This window comes from Hypanus sabinus, chromosome 3, assembly GCF_030144855.1.
Source record: "Hypanus sabinus isolate sHypSab1 chromosome 3, sHypSab1.hap1, whole genome shotgun sequence".
Classification (NCBI taxonomy): Eukaryota; Metazoa; Chordata; class Chondrichthyes; order Myliobatiformes; family Dasyatidae; genus Hypanus; species Hypanus sabinus.
The window spans coordinates 52724600-52745043 of NC_082708.1; the positions used below are offsets into that span (position 1 = coordinate 52724600).

The 20444-nt window shown below is 38.9% G+C and overlaps 1 protein-coding gene across 1 annotated transcript in view; it reads right to left on the reverse strand.

Annotated features, from left to right (window-relative positions):
- dync2h1 (dynein cytoplasmic 2 heavy chain 1) overlaps positions 1-20444 on the reverse strand; it is a 463334-nt gene that overhangs the window by 292536 nt on the left and 150354 nt on the right. The window contains exons 49-51 of the mRNA XM_059964317.1: positions 12468-12635; positions 8656-8786; positions 2975-3223 (exon numbers count right to left, since the gene is read on the reverse strand). Coding sequence (XP_059820300.1) covers positions 2975-3223; positions 8656-8786; positions 12468-12635 — 548 coding nt within the window. The remainder of the gene's footprint in view (positions 1-2974; positions 3224-8655; positions 8787-12467; positions 12636-20444) is intronic.

Below are 20444 nucleotides of genomic sequence, written 5' to 3' on the forward strand. Positions count from 1 at the left end.
CCTCGTTCTAATGCAGATAACATTGTGTTTGGAGCCTTGGACAAGGAAATAGGCAGTCCTCCAAAACAGCAATCTAGGATCAGAAAGGGAATGGATAGGTCTTGAAAATATTGTTAGATTTGTTCAATAGTAAGGTTTTAAGTTGTAGCTATCAATCATCACTAGCCCACTTCAGGGCTGTGTGCTTAGCCCACTGCTCTACTCTCTCTACACACATGACTGTGAAGCTAGGCACAGCTTAAATGCCATCTATAAACTTGCTGATGATACAACCATTGTTGGCAGAATCTTAGATGTTGAGACGAGGGCATACAGGAGTGAGATATTCCAGCTAGTTGAGTGGGGTCAGAGCAACAACATTACACTCAATGTCAGTAAGACCAAACAGCTGATTGTGGACTTCAGAATGGAGACGAGGGAACACGCACCAATCCTTATAGAGGGAGCAGAAATGGAGAGTGAGCAATTTCAAGTTCCTGGGTGTTAATATCTGAGGATTTAACCTGGCCCCAGCATATCAATGCAGCTATAAAGAAGGCAAGGCAGCAACTATGTTTCACTTGGAGTTTGAGGAGACTTGGAACGTCACCTAAAACACTTGAATATTTCTACAAATGTACCACGGAGAGCATTCGGACTGGCTACATTGCTGTCTATTATGGGGGTGGGGGGGGGGGCGCCAGAAAGTGCAGAAGCTGCAGAAAGTGGTAAAACTAGTCAGTTCTATCATGGGTACTAGCCTCCATAGCATCTAAGACATCTTCATGGAGCAGTGTCTCAGAAAGACGGCATCTAACGTAAAGGGCCCCCACCACCCAGGATGTGCCCTCTTTTCACTGTTACCATAAGGAAGGAGGTACAGAAGCCTGAAGGCATACACTCAACAACTCTGGAACAAATTCTTTCCCTCTGCCATCTACGTATTATATATCTAATAACGTAGGACAAATACTGTGAATGAGCAGACCTTAGAGAGTATTGAGAAGAAAAGGACTTCACTGTACAAGTCCAAAGATCCTTGAAGGTGACAGCACAAGGTAAATAGGGTAATGAAGAAGGCATACAGGCTGCTTGCCTTACAGAATAAGAGCAGGAAGGTGCTGGTACAACTTCATAAAATGCTGTTCAAGTCATGCCTGGAATATTGTGTGCAGATTTGGACAGGATACAGGGAGATTCATAAGGATGGTGACTGAGATGGAGTGTTTCAGTTATAAGGAGAAAATGAGGATTCTTGTTTCTTTTGGAGCAGGGGACAGACTGAGGAGGGAACCTTGCAGAGGTATACAAAATTATAGGGATTAGAGAGGATATATCATAATTTTTTTCATAGCAAATGCATTTAAGACTAAAGAACATAGGTTTAACCTGAGAGGTAAGAGATTTAGAGAGGATTTGAAGAAGATCTTTTTCACCCTGACAGTGATTGCAATCTGAAATGTACTGCCTGAGTAGATGGTGAAGGCAGATATTCTGACAAACTCTTAGAATCATCTGCATGACCACTTGAATCTCCAAAGCATGGTAGATTACGGTTCAAGTTCTGCTAAATTGTTTAGTACAAATAGATACTTCATGGTTGACAGGGATTTAGTGTGCCCACTGGCATATTTCTGTGCTGTATGATTCTATGTGTATAATTCTGGAATCACTGCATACTGTTCAGCCTGTAGGAAGGCTCTGAATGGATTCCCTGCCTTTTTACTTAATTTTAAGTAAAAAAAAAGCAGAGATATTTCATGAAGAAAAAGGAAATATATTGCTTTTATTTAAAAAATAAATTTGAGTAATTAATTGATGAAAATACAAAAATTGTGTCATGAATTAAACTACAAAAACAAAAAACCCTGGAGAAGTAGGAATTGTTAATCTCTTCAATTAAAATAACTAGAAAGGATTAATTTTATTTAAATTATCAGAAAAACAATGAAGTGAGAAGCAATTTTATGATCAGAATGCATTTTTTCTCAAATGAGATTAAATTTAATTACTGCACCCAGTAAAAGGATGTGTATGTCATTATGGAACATTAACACTATACTAATTTTATAAGCAACATTGCGTATACCCAGAAGGCACCAATGAATCAGAATCAGAATCAGGTTTAATATCACTACGTATGTCGTGAAATTTGTTAACTTTACAGCAGCAGTCTAATGAAATACATTATAAATAAATATGGAGACAAGAAACTGAATTACAGTAAGTTTATATCAGTCTATTAAATAGTTAAGTTAAAATAAGTAGTACAAAAAAAAATAAAAAATGTAGCAAGGTAGTGTCATGGGTTCGATGTCCATTCAGAAATCAGGCAGCAGAGGGGAAGAAGCTGTTCTTGAATCACCGAGTGTGTGCCTTCAGGCTTCTGTATCTCCTTCTCAATGGTAGAAATGAGAAGGCATGTCCTGGATGGTGGGGGTCCTTAATGTTTGATGCCACTCCATGAAGTTGTCTTGGATACTATACAGAGGCTAGTATCCCTGATGGAGTTGACTCATAATTTTACAAGTTTCTGCAACTTAATTCGATCTTGTGCAGTGACCACCACTCCACACGTTATACCAGACAGTGAGGCAGTCAGTCAGAATGCCCTCCACAATATTTTTGTAGAAGTTTGAGTGTTTTAGTTGACAAACCGAATCTCCTCAAAATCCTAATGAAATATAACCATTTGGATTTTCCAAATGGAAGACCAATTGAAAGTGAATCCAAAAGTCTATTGTTGATAGTTTACCTTTGTTTTTTTAATATAATAAATGGTGGTCCCACAGTTGTAAAGAAAGTACAACTCATCTTTGTATATAATGGTATCAATTTATGCACTTAAGTGTAAATTATCTATAGTCACTAAAAAAACAAGTATCACTGCTATTGTGAACATCAGTCTATATGGTAAGTTAACAAAATTATTGAATGTATTTCAAGGCAACACAAGTCTTCTACTTAAATTAATAAATAATATGCTCTTACTTACATGTTTTAAATCATTTTTGAACTGCTTGATCTCATATCCTCTAGAAACTTTTGGTGTAAATAATATTGCTCCATGCATGTGACTGACTATGCAGGTGGCCGTCCTACGACCTACACCACTTCGTCCTGCTAGCAGCAGCGAGCCTCCAGGACAGCTCAGCACTCGGTCTGCTCTTGCCATGTAATCCAAAACCTCATGGAAAAGCAAAATATCCATCTCCCTGTTGTCTCTTCCATACTGAACAATACCCTATTAGAAAAATTTGAAAAGTTGACTGTAAATTAATTCTGCATTTATAGAATGCCATGTATTGCACCATATACACTAGCTGTAACAGACAATAAATCATAAGGATTACTATTAGATTAAATGTATCAACAATATATCTGGGTTAATGATTTACAGTTTCTGACTTGTCAATGACTCTCATGCAAGTTTATGCAATTTAGATCCCATTGTATAACTTGTGCAAAATGTCAATCTTACTAGCATGATACAAATGTATAGGAAAGATATAAGTCAGATAGTAAATTATTTACTGCGTAACCAAGGGTTTCCTAGTCTGTTATTTACACTAAAGTGGAGTTGTACACATGGACCTCTTCAACACAATATTTTATTTACCATGTATCAATACTAGCAACAATGCCTGAACTTCTTAATGCACTAAGATTCATTTAACTCTCTGGTTTCTCTAGACTAAATACTGCATTTTACAGCAGCAATTATAAATTACCTAGTCATTCACAGAAATATAACTTAGTCAATAGCATGATTTTTCAATCACAGTGATGTGAATGGTTATAATAGAAGATTCAAAAAGCAGAGACCAAACATGCTAATATTTCCTCATCAACAGTGGAACTGTGCGTTCCTGATTACATATATCCTAAAATGCCAAAGGAAGTTCATGAAGAAAGTATGAACCTTGCGTCAAGAATTTTTGGAAATTCTGTAAAAATGAAAGTTCTTTTGAGAACTAAAGAGGGCTAAGTTCTCAAAAGGGAACAAAAACAAGATGAGAAATTACAACAAAATTAGCTTAACTTTATTTGTTAGTTTACTTCTGGGCTTGTAAATGGAATTAAGTTACTAAGGTATTGCTAAATCAAGAGTAGACTACACAAATTTCTTCGAGAAAATAACAGTGATAATAAAAGAAATGCAGTGAATGTGCTCTATACTCAGTTTCTTCAACCTCCACATGTAAGTCAGTGAGCATAAAAGTGGAAATAATTCACTCACTATGATCACGAATGAAGGACCTTGATAGGAAGTTTCTAAATGCATAATGATCTGGTTGTTGAAATTCATGTAAGAACGATATTACTAAATTGAGGGATAATGCACTTTGTAGCAAAGACTGCATAAGAGAACTGGCAAGAATACTCATACATCCATTGCTGGAAAATGCAAATTAGAAATACTAAACCACTGGCTTAGCTGAAATTATCACCATTTTGTGCATTGAATAGCAGGCTAAAAATTATTCTGATAGAATTTATGAGTCATCTGTCCCAAAAATGTACCCGAAAGTGGTTTTCTTAAATTGTGTCAAATTGTTTCAGAAGCAATTTTAAATCTTGTTGCAGAACAGAAATAAGCAGACATTAGGAACCTCTAAATTTGTAAATGAAATTCACTCACAAATTAAGAAATTGCACTTTATGGAAAAACCTACAAGACTTTTAAGGCTCATAAGATTTACATAAAATATAGAACATTATAGCACAGTACAAGCCTTTCAGCCCATGATGTTCTGCCAATCTTTCAACCTACTGTAAGATCAATTTAACCCTCCAAATTTAAACACTACAAATCATCAATAATTTAACGGTGATGTTAATTTAGTTGTCAATGATTTTGTTACAGTTTGCTTAAAAGAATCTAAATAGGGCTATTTTTCAAAGGTTAGGTGAATTAACATAATGCACTTTTCTTCATCTATAATTTGGCTTGCTCTTTGAAAGGTACATTAGGCAGGCAATGGAATGCCTTTGTTAATTAACCTAATACACTTCTGCTAAAGTTAATATTGGAAGTAATATTTCCTCAGTTTTTAATAAGGCTCCCCTGTGAAAAATTTAGATAAGACAAACATACACTGAGCAGACCCGTGCATGTTTAATCTCCAACTACTCACTGGAATATTTGGTTATTCACACAACCGGAGGCAGTGTATGTTTCAGAAAGGCGTTTAAAGTGTAAACATCAATAACAACCTTTCCTTCTTTTGCTCCACCGATAGAGAAGGAATATTGGAATAAATTGGCCGTCCACATACAACAGTGACTGAGGTAGTGCAAGGGAAAACAATAACAGAATGTGGAATAAAGAGTTACATTTAAGTAAAAAGTGCAATACAGGTAGACAATAAGGTGCAAAGCCATAAAGAGGTAAATTGTGAGGTCAAGAGTTGATCATACTGTACAAGGGAACTACTCAATAGTTTTATAACAGAATAGAAGCTGTCCTGGAGCCTGGTGGCGTGAGCTTTCAGGTAATTGTATCTCCTCACATCAGGAGGGTGCAGAAAAGATAATGCCCGGGGTAGGTCAGGGGTCTTTGATTACGTTAACTGCTTTACTGAAACATCAAGAAGTGTGGACAGAATCCATGGAGGGGAAGATGGTGTCTGTGATTTCTTGAGCTACATTCATACCTCTCTCTGCAGTTTTGTTACGGTCATGGGCAGAGCAATTACTATACCAAGCCAGGCTGCAGTTGAAAAGAATGCCTTCCATCCTGCATCAATAAAAATGGATGAGGGTCAAATGGGATGTGCCAAATTTCTTTACCTACTGAGATAGTAGGAATGCTGGTGCACTTTCCTGGCTGAGACATCTATATGGTTGGCCCAGGACAGCATTTTGGTGATGTTTACTCCTAGGAATTTGAAGCTTTCAACCATCTCAACATCAGCACCTTGGATGAAAATTGCATTATCCCCCCTACTTCCTGAAGTCAATCATCAGTTCGCTTTGATAACATTGAGGGAAATTTTGCTGTAATGACATCATGTCACCAGGCTCTCCATCTCCTTCCTATACTTCGACTCATTGGTATTAAAGATTCAGTCCACTATAGTGATCTCACCTGCAAACTTGTAGATGGAGTTGGAACAGAATCTGACAGTGCAGTTGTGAGTGTATAGGGACTAGAGGAGGGGGCTCAGGATAAACATAGTGGAGGTATAGCTGCCTCTCACTACTGATACACACAAAATGCTGGTGAAACGCAGCAGGCCAGGCAGTATCTATAGGGAGAAGCACTGTCGACGTTTCTCAGCCCGAAACGTTGACAGTGCTTCTTCCTATAGATGCTGCCTGGCCTGCTGCGTTCCACCAACATTTTGTGTGTGTTGCTTGAATTTCCAGCATCTGTAGATTTCCTCGTATCTCACTACTGATGGCCTATTGGCCAGGAAGTTAAGGATTTAGTTGCAAAGGGAAGTATTGAAAACCAGATCGAGGAGTTGAAATTATAGTATTGAAGGTGGAGCTGTAGTCAATAAACAGAAGTCTAATGTAGGTGTCTAATTATAATAATAAAGCTTAGTCAGATAAAAGTTCTTAGAATATACCCACAATGGGAAAAAGTGCAAACATTAAAATAAAAACATTTAAAAATGAACATGAAAATAAAAAGACAAAATATGTTAGTTAAAAGGTTAAATAAATAGGTTTTGAGCTGACATTTAAAAGTGTCATCTGAGTTTGCATCCCTTATAGTTTTATGTATTAAATTCCAGTTTAAGAGCATACTTCAAAAAAGCTGGCCTGCCAATTATCTTTTGAGGGAGATTGTTTAAATTTAAGAGTCCAGTGGAAGAAGACCTGAGAGCTCAAGCAAGATTATAAAACAAAAATAGTTCTGTGATGCACTCCAGTCCCAGACCATTAAGAGCTTTTTGAAAAAGCAAGAGAACTTTAAAATCAATTCTGAAAGATACAGGACACCAGTGCAATGTAGCTAGGATGGGAGTGATATGCTCCTTCATCACGGTTTTGATCAAAAGTCTAACAGCAGTAATCTGAAGAGTTAAAATTTGTCAATAGATTGCTTTGGAAGTCCAGTAAAAGTTACACTGCAGTAATTTTGTCTATTCAACCAACGTCCAGATACTCCAGAGGTGAGTGCAGCGCCATGGATATGTTTCAACAGTAGGCAATTTACAGTGGATCCAGGTTGCCTGGGAGGTTGGATTTGGAATAAAATTTGTAATTGTGACTTTGAAAAAATATTTGGTTCACTAACATTGTTGAGCGGAGAACATCTGTCAAAGTTGTACAGTCTAGCTTAAGTTTGACTTGTAATTAACCAAATTGATTGACTCTTACCTGCTCTGACAAATACCCTGGAAATTACACAATAGTTTATTCCGAATTTGTTTAGTTACTTGGTTTTAAGCCCCCAGCTACCATAGGAGAATTCAGACTTACTTCTTAATTTGGGCTTCTGGTTACCAGCCTAACAATTGTTAAGCTACATTTCCCAGACATCTGCCATTATCCCATCTTCCTGCTGCCATAACAAGGAAAGAGTTCTTCTTGTCCTTACCTACCACTCCACAAGGCTCCGCATTCAACACACCATTCCCCTCAACTTCTACCATCTTCAATGGGATCCTACTACTAAACAAATCTTTATCTTCCTCCCCTCCATCTCTGCTTTCTGCATAGATTGCTGTCTCCATTCACCACTCCACACTGATCTCCCTCCTGGCACTTATCCTTGCAAGCACCAACTCACCTCCTCCTTCACCACCACTGAGAGCCCCAAACAGTCCTTCCAGATGAGACAACACTTCACCTGTATGCCTGTCAGGGTCATCCACTGTATCCAGTGCTCCCAGTGTAGCCTCCTTTACATCAGTGAGATGCGACATAGACCGGGGAATCGTTTTGTCGAGCACCTTCGCTCTGTCCGCAATAGACTGGATTCTGTGGCCAACCATTTTAATTCCCCTCCTCACTCACACTTCCACATGTCATGAGTAGAGGCCTCATCATCTACTGCCATGATGAGGCCTCCCTCAAACTGCAGGAGCAATGTCTCATACCCTGTCTGGGTAGCCTCCAACCTAACAGCATAAACATTGGTCTCTCCAACTTCTGATAATTTCTCCTTCCTCCTCTTTTCCATTCCCTATTCCCGCTCCTTTTCTCCTCACCAGCCTACGACTTCCCTCTAATGACCCTCCTGCTTCCCATTCTCCCATGGTCCACTCTCCTCTCCTATCAGATTCCTTCTTCTTCAGCCCTTTAACTACTTCTGCACCTATTGTCTATTGTCTATAACCTCCCAGCTTCTCACTTCACTCATCCTTCCCCAACCCACCTACCTTCCCTTTCATCTGGCTTCCTCTATCACCTGCCAGCTTGTACTGTACTCGTTCCCCTCCCTCCACCTTCATATTCTGGCTTTTCCCCCCTTTCCTTTCTGGTATTGATGAAGGCTTTCTCAGCTATTTATCCCTCTCCATAAACGCTACTTTCACCTACTGAGTTTTTCCAGCATTTCAAATGTCATGTATTTGTATGACAGGGTTTCCCTTCAAAAGGCCATTCAGACTTAGCTTTACTAGATTAACATTTTGTAAATATGTTGATTGTTTAAATGTAACAATTTAAAAATGCTATTCAATAATAAAGCTTATAGTACAACTAAGAAAACGGTACCTTTTGAATAACATCCTTCAGGTCAGAGGAACTTAACTTTCCCAGCATCTTTCCATAAGGAGGTAATGGCTGATCTGGGGCAGTCATAGAGCCAGCTTCATGCCAAGCTCCCCAGGTTACATAAAATGAATCTTCACACAAACAAAAAATAATCAGAAATTTTAATATAAGACCACTGGACCATTAGACATAAGAGCAGAATTAGGCCACTTGGCCCATCGAGTATGCTCTGCCATTCCATCATGGCTGATTTATTATTGCTCTTAACCCCCTTCTCCTGCCTTTTCCCCACAATGTTTGGCTAACCAAGAACCTATCAACCTCTGCTTTAAATATAATCACTGATTTGGCCTCAAAGGCTGTCTATGGCAATGAATTCCGAGTTATCATGCTTCTGGCTGAAGAAATTTCTTCTCATTTCTGTTCTAAATGATGTCCCTCTGTTCTGAAGTTGTGCCCTTTGGTCCTAGACTCACCCAAAAACAGGAGACATTCTCTTCACATCCACTCTGTCTAGGTATTCAATGAGATCCCCCCTCATTCTTCTGAACTCCAGCAAGTTCATTCCCTGAATTATCCTCGTGAACTTCTTTTGAACCCTCTGCAATGTCAGCACCTCCTTTCTTAGAAAAGGGACCCTAAACTGCTTACATAAATCCAAGTGCAGTCTGACCAATGCCTTATAAAGTCTCAGCGTCACATCCTTGCTCTTATATACTGGTCCTCTCAAAATGAGAAGTAAAATTGCACTTGCTTCTTTATCACCGACTCAACTTGCAAGTTAAGTTTTAGGGGATCCTGCACAAGGGCTCCCAAGTCTCTCTGTACCTTTGATTTTTGAATTTTCTCCATTTAGAAAATAATCTACGTTTGTAAATCTTTATTCCTTCTACCAAAGTTCATGACCATATACTTCCTCACACTACATTCCACCTGCCATTATTCTACCCATTCTCCCAACTTGTCCGAGTCCTTCTGCAGACTCCCTGCTTTCTCAGCACTACCTGGCCATCAATTTTGTCATCCAAATCTTTGACATGTAATGTGAAAAGAAGTGATCCCAATACCAGCCCCTGTGGAACACCACTTGCCTCCAGCAGCCAACTTTATTCTGACTCTTTGCCTCCTGCCAGTCAGCCAATCTTCTATCCACAGTAATACTATGGATTCTTGTCTTGGTAATCAGCCTCATGCACAGTACCTTGTCAAAAACCTTCTGAAATTCCAAGTAAACAACACCCACCAACTTTCTTTTGTCAATCCTACCTGTTATTTCCTCAAATAATTCTAACAGGTTTGTCAGGCAAGTTTTCCCCTTAAGGAAACCATGCTGACTTTGGCCTACTTTATCATGTGCCTCCAAGTACCCCAAAACTTCGTCCTTAGTAATTGACTCCGACATCTTCCCAACAACTGAAGTCAGGCTAACTGGCCTATAATTTCCTTTATTCTGTTTCCCTCCATTGTGGAAGAGAGGAGTGACATAAGCAATCTTCCAGTCATCTGGAGCATGCACTTCTTTCTCTCGATAAAGTGGATGAACTTTGAAAATCCTGCTTCTCCTACTATTTTAGAAAAATATACACTGAAGCCAAAGGTTTAAATATCATTGTCCAAAATATATTCAATGAATCTGCCTTCAATAGCTCTCTATGGTAGAGAATTCCAAAAGGTCACAACACTCTCAAAAGCAATTCCTCCTCACTTCCATCATAAATGGATGACTCTCATTCCAAACAAGTTACACACACAAAATGCTGGAGGCAGCATCTATGGAAAAGAGTACAGTTGAATTTTCAAGCTCAGACCCATCAGCAGGACTGGTGAAAGGTCACGGCCCAAAATGTCAACTGTATTCTTTTCCATGGATGTTATCTGTCCTGCTGAGTTCCTCCAACATTCAGTGTATGTTGCTTAGATATCTGACATCTGCAGATTTTCATTTGTTTTTTTCCCCCCTGGTTCTAGGTACCCTTTCAGAAGAAAGGTTCTCAACATTCACTCTATAAGATCATCTCTCATTCTCCTAAGTTCCTATGAGTACCGTAGAACTCTGATAATACACTATTCAACTATTCAGAAATCCTGATGGCTCAGCATCTGCCTCACCAGATAATTTTTGCCACACACTTTTTCCATTTACCAGGGCCCCAATTCCCAAGCTGCTTCCAGAATTCCAGGGCCCAAGTTTCCACACCATCACACCAGGCCCAAGATCCCATGTTCCCTTTCCACTCAGCCAGATTCTGATTCTCACACTCCCCTTCTGCTCATATGAGCCCTGGTTTCCACGTGCTCTTTCCATTTGCAGGGACCCATGCTCCCTTTCATCACACTTGGTTCATTGGATAATACTGCCCAACTTCTAAATCAGTAAAAGAGTGCTCAGGTATTAAAAGAAATAGCATCCCACAGTCTAGCTCCAAAGTTCAGTGTGTCAGAGTATCAGAGTTTTAGAAAGACCAAATCAAGTCCAATCATCCTTCCTTCATAAATCCACTTCTTTATCCTAGCAATAAACCTAGCGAGCTTTCTCTGTTCTATCTCCAATACAAGCATATTCTTTCCTAAATACAGAATGCAAAGTTGTACATAATACTCCAGACACAACCTTTGTTAATCCATAGCCTTGCAATGAATATTCTATGAAAATCACCAAATCTTGCTTCCTTTCATGCTGCCTTTACTAGGATTCTCATATCCCTTTATCCTGCAATATTATGTAGTCTCATTCTCTTTAAATAATACTTTGCTTTTTTTATTCTTCTTTACAAAGAGCACAACCTTCCTTTTACCCACATTATATTCCACCAGTAAACGATGTTCACCCTCCTTACCCTTCTCTGGACCTTTTAATAGATACTTTGTTTCCTCCTAACTATTTGATATCCACTTCTGTTCATGTCCCTTAACATAATTGTTTAAAAATACTTATCAGAATTGTAAAATGGAAGTTAAACTAAAGCAAATTTATTGACACATACTTTTAAACAATTTAAACAATCCTTTATAACTGGTGGTGGGCAACAAAAAGAAACACAAAACAAATTTTCTCCTTTAATATAATTGTCAACCTGGTTCATTGGCAGCACACCTGCAAATTCGTCAAAAAGTTTTAATAAGTGAAAAGAAAAATTTATCATTTTGTCACATCTCTCAAGAGATTCAAAGGACATTACTTAAGTAAGCCATTTAAATGATGAGAAAATTGCTAAGTTAGACTATTTCTCAAAATTGATTTAAGTTTCTGTAAAGAAACAAGTTTCATCGTTAGTGGAGGAAAGAAAAATGCCCAGAAAAGCTACGGGATTTTCTGGCCTTCTCAAACTGACATTGTGGGAAATAATAGACATGAAATGAACCTTGAAAGAACAACCTACAAAAATTACACTCTTGCAGTGCAGTGCCTACACAATATTGAAGTGTTAGCCAAATGTTCAGTTCCTTGTTGACTGGTTAAGCCAAGTTATCTAATCAAGACAAGACTTCCAATGGGGCAGATTGCCTTTTCTAACTGGAGTATGATAATCAATGACAAAATTAAGAACTGGAGACAATATTAATCACAAATATATTATAAAATATAATGAAAAATTCCAAAAAGGAACATGAAAGACATCATAAAGAACATAATATAAAATGTAAACTTAGTTCATCAGATCCGTCATTATCCAAACATCGTTCAGTAAAGACTTTGACACTGAAATTATTGCATCGTACATTTGCCCAAAATTCTTTGCCATTATTCTATCACTTATATAATTACTCTATATTTTTCTAATATTTCAGAAAAAAATGTGAAATACAATTACCCATTAAGTTGTCCAGTAAATCAGATCCCCAATCTCCTCGAATAAACGATATTAAAATGTTGTCAAAAATATTTAGATTCTTGGCTCCAACTATACGATCCCGGAACAAACGATGTGCCTCATATGCAACAACTTCAAGAACATGGTCCACTGATGCTTGTGGCTCATCTAATACCGATTATGAAAACAACTTTAACTTTAAAATGTTAATGAAACACAAATGCAAGATCTTTTCATTCTATGATATTGAAAAAAATTCATACCATAGTATCAGAATAAAAATGCAGATATATACAAGTCCATGTAAGGGAAATCCTGTACATCCAATAAATAAAATTTCAAATCAATGATAAAAGTAATTTTAATAAATCAGGTAATAGGAGGTAATGAGTTAATAAATCCTAATACACTGTATATAATTATATTTGGACATGTAATGCACAAACCATCAAATCCAAACATAATCATCAAAACACTGCATAATAAAAAAGCATCAGACTTTTCTTACTCATTTTCAGGACCTTACAAAGGAGATTGTGGATCTATTTTGTTAAAATTAATTGTATAGCTGAACTGGTCTCTCAACCCATATTAGTTCATATAACACAAGCTTGTTTCACAGACTGGATCGATGACAGATTGCTTTCTCTAAAAGACATCCATGAGCTATTTCAGTTTTGGTATTAATCCAAGAGCTTTCACAGCTATTGTTTTGGTATTAGCATAAATTCATTGAATTGTGCTCCACAGCATCTCCTGGTGGGATTTAAACTCAGTAATTCTGACTTGTTGGTCAAATACCATAAAACTACAACGTATTTCATATAGAACCAAAGTTGGAGTCATTATGCAAAAAGTTATCAGTGAAAACATTTTTTGATTTAACTATTTTCCTATTACTGTTCTCTAGTCCTCCCAAATACACATTGAATCTACAATTCAAATGTAGAACTGGAATATTTCTTTTTTTTAAATATTTTGCACAACTTATATTTAACAACCAATTAATAATTTCAAAACAACAGCAGGATATGATATTCCCCAAATTATATGACAATATTTTAGATTTTTCAAGACATTGTTAACAAATAAACAACGCTAAGTACAATTTAGTACATTATAACAAATACTAGTGACTTACAGCTCCACCTGGAAAGACACTGCTTTCCCTCTCCTCCCCTTTCAGCATTTCACACGGACCATCCCTTTCATGTTGCCCCAGTGCACTCAACCCCACTTCTTACCAAGTTACGGCAATTCTGACGAAAGGCCTTTAACCTGGAACATTAACCATTTCTCTACTCACGTATACAGTCTGACATGGTGCATATTTCTACAGTTTTCTTATTCAGGTTAGATTTCCAACCTCCGTATTTTGTTGATTTTCAAGCCAGTATAAATTTTCTTTCCAGACAAGGGCTATGTATATATCAGTGCAGTTATGTAATAAAACCACTAGGTGGCAGTGCATGCACCATACTCAGACTCTTGGAAACTAACAATTCAGACAGGTTATTTTTTTCTAACTTTTTGATTTTTAATTAAATTTTAAAATGCCAATTCATCAGTGCCCTGCATCTGTGGAGGAAAAAGCACACCACTAGATATTGCATGTTCCATCTTAAAAAGACACCTGAGCACAAATGTTACCATGGAGCTCAGCTAGGTTGTTGTGCTGATTGACATTTTCAAGGATCTTCAGCTGGACTTGTTTATGATCAAAACCAAACCCCAAGCAGTCATGTGCACGCAGTTTGTAAGTACTAACTGAATATCAATACTAATTTACAGTAAATTGTAATTCCAAGATGTGTAATTTTTACATTCCTGCATCACAATTAGTAGGGCTGCTAAGCTCTTGAGGGACACACTCAGAAAGCAAGATGAACTCAGCAAGTCAAGCAACGTCTACAGAGAGGAATAAGCAGTCAATGTTTTAGGCCGAAACCCTTCATCAGGACCTGAGTTTCTCTGGAGTTCCAGCATCTACAGGATGTCTTGTGTTTATGATTTGCACAATCATCTCTTCAGCTCTCAAAAACCTCATTATTCATACAATTTTCAGTGAAACCATTTCCCAGCTAATACTGGCTTCTGATAGTGCCCAACGTTTTGGGCTTCTTATAATAAGTGCACTCCTAATGCACTTTAGGCTTACATCTTCACAAGAAGAAAATTAGGACCATTGCTCACGAGCCATGTCCCCCATTCCTCTGGACCGATGGGACACAAAATGAAACTGTATAACTCTGTTGTTTGGACCCAATGAAAGGAGGTTTGTTTTCAAATTAACATCTAAAATGTAGACACACAATTTAAGCCCAAAACACATTAGAACTACTACGTAGATGCTATCTGCTGATCACAAGTAGAGCAAGTATATTCCAATGAGAATCAGTCTGTAACACTGGTTGGAGTTTCTGTGAAAAATTAGGGAAGTTCAACAAGGATATATTTCAAATAAGAAGAAATTTTCAAAGGGAAGAAGGACACTACCGTGGCTGACAAGTGAGTCAGAGCCAAAGTAAAAGCAAAAGAGAGGGCATACAAGGATGCCAGAGCTCGTGGGAAGCTTTTGAAAACTTGCAGAAGGAAATGAAGAAAGTTATTCGGAAGGAAAAGATGAATTATAAGAGGAAGCTAGCGACTAATATCAAAGATGATACTAAAAGCTTTTTTAAGTATATAAAAGGTAAAAGAGAGTCGAGGGTAGATAAAGGACCAATACAAAATGATGCTGGAGATATTGTATTAAGAGATACAGAGATGACAGAGGAACTGAATCCGTATTTTACATCAGTCTTCACAGTCGAAGATGATTGCAGTACACCAGACATTCAAGAGAGTCAGGGAAGTAAAGTTTGTGCAGTGAAATTTATGACTGAGAAGGTGCTCAGGAAGCTTAATGGTCTGAGGTTGGATAAATCTCCTGGATCTGATGGAATACACCGTCAGGTTCTGAAGAAAGTAGCTGGAAGGATTGCAGAGGCATTAACAATGATCTTTCAAGAATTGACAGATTCTGGCATTGTACTGGGTGACTGGAAAATTGCAAATGTTACTCCGCTATTTAAGAAGGGTGGGAGGCAGCAGAAAGGAAACTATAGACCTGTTAGCCTGACATCAGTGGTTGGGAAGTTGTTGGAATCTATTGTTAGGGATGAGATTACAGAGTACCTGGAGGCACATGACAAGATAGGCCAAAACCAGCATGGTTTCCTGAAAGGAAAATCCTGACTGACAAACCTACTGCAATTCTTTGAGGGAATTACAAGCAGGGTAGACAAAGGAGATGCAGTAGACGTAATGTACTTGGATATTCAGAAGGCCTTTGACATGGTGCTTTTCTTATTTGAAATATATCCATGTTGAACTTCCCTCATTTTTCACAGAAACTCCAGCCATTGCTGCTCTGTACCCAGTGTTACAGACTGATTCTCATTGGAACATGAATTCTGCTTAGCAAGATAAGAGCCTAAGGAATTACAGGGAAGTTACTCACATGGGTGGAGCATTGGCTGATCAGCAGAAAACAGAGAGTGGGAATAAAGGGATCTTATACTACCGATTACTAGTGGAGTTCCACAGGAGTTGGTGTTGGGACCGCTGCTTTTTACGATGTATGTCAATGATTTGGACTATGGTATTAATAGATTTGTGGCTAAATTTGCCAATGACACAAAGATAGTTGGAGGAGCAGGTAGTGTTGAGGAAACAGAGAGCCTGCAGAGAGACTTAGATAATTTAGGGGAATGGGCAAAGAAGTGGCAAGTGAAATACAATGTTGGAAAGTGTATGGTCATGCACTTTGGTGGAAGAAATAAATGGATAGGCTATTAATTAGATGGGGAGAGAATTCAAAATACAGAGATGCAAAGGGACTTGGGAGTCCTTGGGCAAGATAACCTAAAGGTTAACCTCCAGGTTGAGTCGGTTGTGAGGAAGGTGAATGCAATGTTGGCATTCATTTCTAGAAGCATAGAATATGAGAGCAGGGATGTGATGTTGAGGCTCTATAAGGCACCTGTGAGACCACACTTGAAGTATTGTGTGCAGTTTTGGGCTCCGTATTTTAGAAAGGATATACTGACATTGGAGAGGATTCAGAGAAGATTCACAAGAACAATTCCAGGAGTGAAAGGGTTACCATATGAGGAACATCTGGCAGCTCCTGGGCTGTATTCCCTGGAGTTCAGGAGAATGAGGAGGGTTCTCATAGAAACGTTCCAAACGTTAAAAGGCCTGAACAGATTAAATATGGTGAAGTTATTTCCCACGGTAGGGGATTCTAGGACAAGAGGACACGACTTCAGGATTGAAGGATCTCCTTTTAAAACTGAGATGCGGAGAAATTACTTTAGTCAGAGGGTGGTAATCTGTGGAATTTGTTGCCACGAGCGGCTGTGGAGGTCAAGTTATTGGGTGTATTTAAGACAGAGATAGACAGGTTCTTGAATAGCCAGGGCATCAAAGGGTATGGGGTGAAAGAAGGGGAGTGGGGATAACTGTTTGAATAGATCAGCCCATGATTGAATGGCAGAGCAGACTCAATGGGCCAAATGACCTACTTCTGCTCCTATATCTTATGGTCTTATACCACAGGGTCTTATCTTTTATAAGCTGTTTCCTGTTCAGTACCTTGTCAAAGACTTACTGAAAATCAAAGCAAACCACATCCACTGATTCTCCTTTTGTCTGTCCTGCTTGTTATTTCTTCAAAGAATTCTATCAGATCTGTCAGGTAAGATTTCCTTTTAAGGTCACCATGCTGACTTTGATCTATTTTATCCTTTGTCTCCAAGCACCCTGAAACCTCATCCTTAGTAATGGATTCCAACATATTGCCAACCACTCAAGTCAGGCTGACTGACCTCTGATTTCCCGTCTTTTACCTCCCTCTCTTCTTAAAGAGGGGAGTGACATTGGCTATTTTCCAATCCTCCTGAATGACTCCAGAACATAGTGATGCTTAAAAGCTCACCACTAATGCCTCCACAGTCTCTTCAGATACCTCTGTCAGAATGCTGGCATGATCCTTGTGACTTATCTACCTTCAGACCTTTCAGCTTCCTAAGTGCCTGCTACTTGTAATAGCGACTGCACTCACATCTGCCCTGGCACTCCTCTCAATCTCTGACGTGCACTAGTGTCATCCACAGTGAAAACTGAATCCAAGGCAGTCCAAGATCAAGTCCCAGTCCAGCCAACAGCTGTGGCAGAGCACACATACTCTAACAGGTTACAAAACAAAGTCGGGCCGCATTACCAACAGTAGCACATCCCTTCCCAGTGAGCTGAACAAAAGGGAACAGGTTATGTCACCACACACTGATGGTGTCCAGTGCACCTACATCTACAGTCACATCATGGACAAAGATCAGTCTTCCGGAAAGTGAACTGGGAAAAGCATTAGGGCTAAATCGTGTCCCTGGAGGTGTTCCTAGATCCAATATAAATCAATTGGCACAGGTATTTGCAGACATAGCTAGCCTTTCCCTGCTTCAGGCTATGGTTCCCTCCTATTTAAAGAAGACAGCGGCAAAGAAAAAAAGATAACGTGCCTGAACAACTAAAGTCTAGTGGCTCTGACACCCTGGCAGCATGAAGTGCTTTGAGAGGCTGGTCATGGTACCTAAATCCAGTGCAATCCACTGACCACTGAAACAGGCCTAAGGCTGTACCATCTCCCTGGCCCTACATCCATTCCTGGAGCATCTGGACAGTAAAAAACACCTACTTGGACTACTTTTATTAATTACAGTTCTGCATTTAATATTATTATTCCAAGCAAACTAATCACCAAACTCCGTGCTCTGAGAGTCAATGCCTCCATCAGAACCGCATCTTTGACTTCCTGACCAACAGACCTCTATCAGTAAGGATAAGCAGCAAAACCTCCACCACGATTAATCCAAACACTGGCAATCCCCACACTCTACTCCCTTGACTGTATGGACAAGTTTTACAAGTTTACAGATGATACTACCATAGCTGGCCTCACCTCAAATAACAATGAATTAGAATATAGGAAGAGGATAGAGAGCTTACTGACATGCTGTCACGACAGCAAACTTTCCCTCAATGTCAAAAAAGGAGCTGGTCATTCATTTTAAAAAGAAGGGCAGTGCACATCTTCCTGTCTATTTCAATAGTGGTGAGGTTAAGAAGGTTGAGAGCTTCAAACTCCTAGGTGTGAACGTCACCTGTCCTAGTCCAGCCACAAAGATACCAAGGACAACCAACGCATCTACTTCCCCAAGAAGCTAAAGAAATCTAGCAGATACCCCTCAACCCTCATCATTTTTAATCAGTGCACCATAGAAAGCAATACTGTCTGGATACATAACAGCTTGGTCTGGTAACTACTCTGCAAGTGACCACAAGAAACTACAGAGTTGTGGACATACATAGCTCAGTGCATCACAAGGACCAGCCTCCTCTCCATGGACTCTGTCTGCACTTCTCACTGCCTCAGTAAAGCAGCCAACATAATCAAAGTCTACACCCATTTCAAACTTCCTCCCTCCAATCAGGTAGAAGAATCAAAAGCCTAAAGGTACATACTACCAGGTTCAAGGGCAACTTCTAGCCCAATGTTATGATTCTCGGATAAAAATCAGTCAAAATCAGTCAAGTCACTTTTATTGTCATTTCAACCATAACTGCTGGTACAGTGCACAGTAAAAACAAAATGTTTCTCCAGGACCCTGGTGCTACATGAAACAATACAAAACTACACTAGACTACCTGAAATAATACAAAACTACTCTAGACTAACTGAAACAACACAAAACTACATTAGATTTCAGACCTACATGGGTCTACAAAAGGTACGCAAAACAGTACAATAATTAATAAGGAAGACAATAAGCACAGTAAAGCACAAATTACAATATAATAATAAATTATGTAAATGTAAACAATGTTTTAGCAAGGATCGAGAAAGAAATGAGCAAAAATTGCAAAGGGAGTGGAGTGGTGTTCAGGTGGGGGGTGTGGGGTGTGTGTGTGGTGGAGGGGGAGAGAGAGACAGAGGGAGGGAGAGGGGGAGGGAGAGGGGGAGGGAGAGGGAGAGATTGCACAATAATATCAGAATCAGATTTAGGACCACCGGCATATGTCATGAAATTTGTAAACTTTGCAGCAGCAGTAACTTGTAATATATAAGTATAGAAAAAAATCAATTACAGTAAATATATGTATAAACAGTTAAATTACAATAGTACAGAAACAAAAATAATAAGAAGCGAGATATTGTTCATGGGTTCAATGTCTATTTAGAAATCGAATGGCAGAGGGGAAGAAGTTGTTCGCGAATTAATGTGTGTGTGCCTACAGGCTTTTGTACCTCTTTTCTGATGATAACTGTGAGAAGAGGGCATGTCCTGGGTGATGGGGTCCTTGATAATGGACACCATCCCTCTGAGGCACTGCTCCTTGAGGATGTATTCTGTACTAGAGAGGCTAGTACCCATGATGGAGCTGATTAATTGTACAAATCTGCAGCAGCGTACTTCAATCTTGTGCAGTAGCTCCCACCCCCCATACCAACGGGTGATGCAGCCAGTCAGGATGCTCTCTATGGTACCTCTGTAGAAAGTTGCAAGTGTTTTACATGACACACCAAATCTTCTCAAACTCCAAATGAAATATAGCTGCTGTCTTGACTTCTTTATAGCTGCATCAATATGATGGGATTAGGTTATGTCCTCAGAGGTATTAACACCTAGAACTTGAAATTACTTACTCTCTCCATTTCTGATCCTTCTGTGTGTTCCCTCATCTTACCCTTTCTGGTCCACAATCAGCTCTTTCATCTTTCTGACATTGAGAGCAAAGTTGTTGCTGTGACACCACTCAACTAGGCAGAATATCTCACTCCTGAACGCCCTCTAGTCACTGTCTGCCAACAACAGTTGTATCATCAGCAAGTTTATAGATAGCATTTGAGCTGTACTTAGCCACAGTTATGGGGTA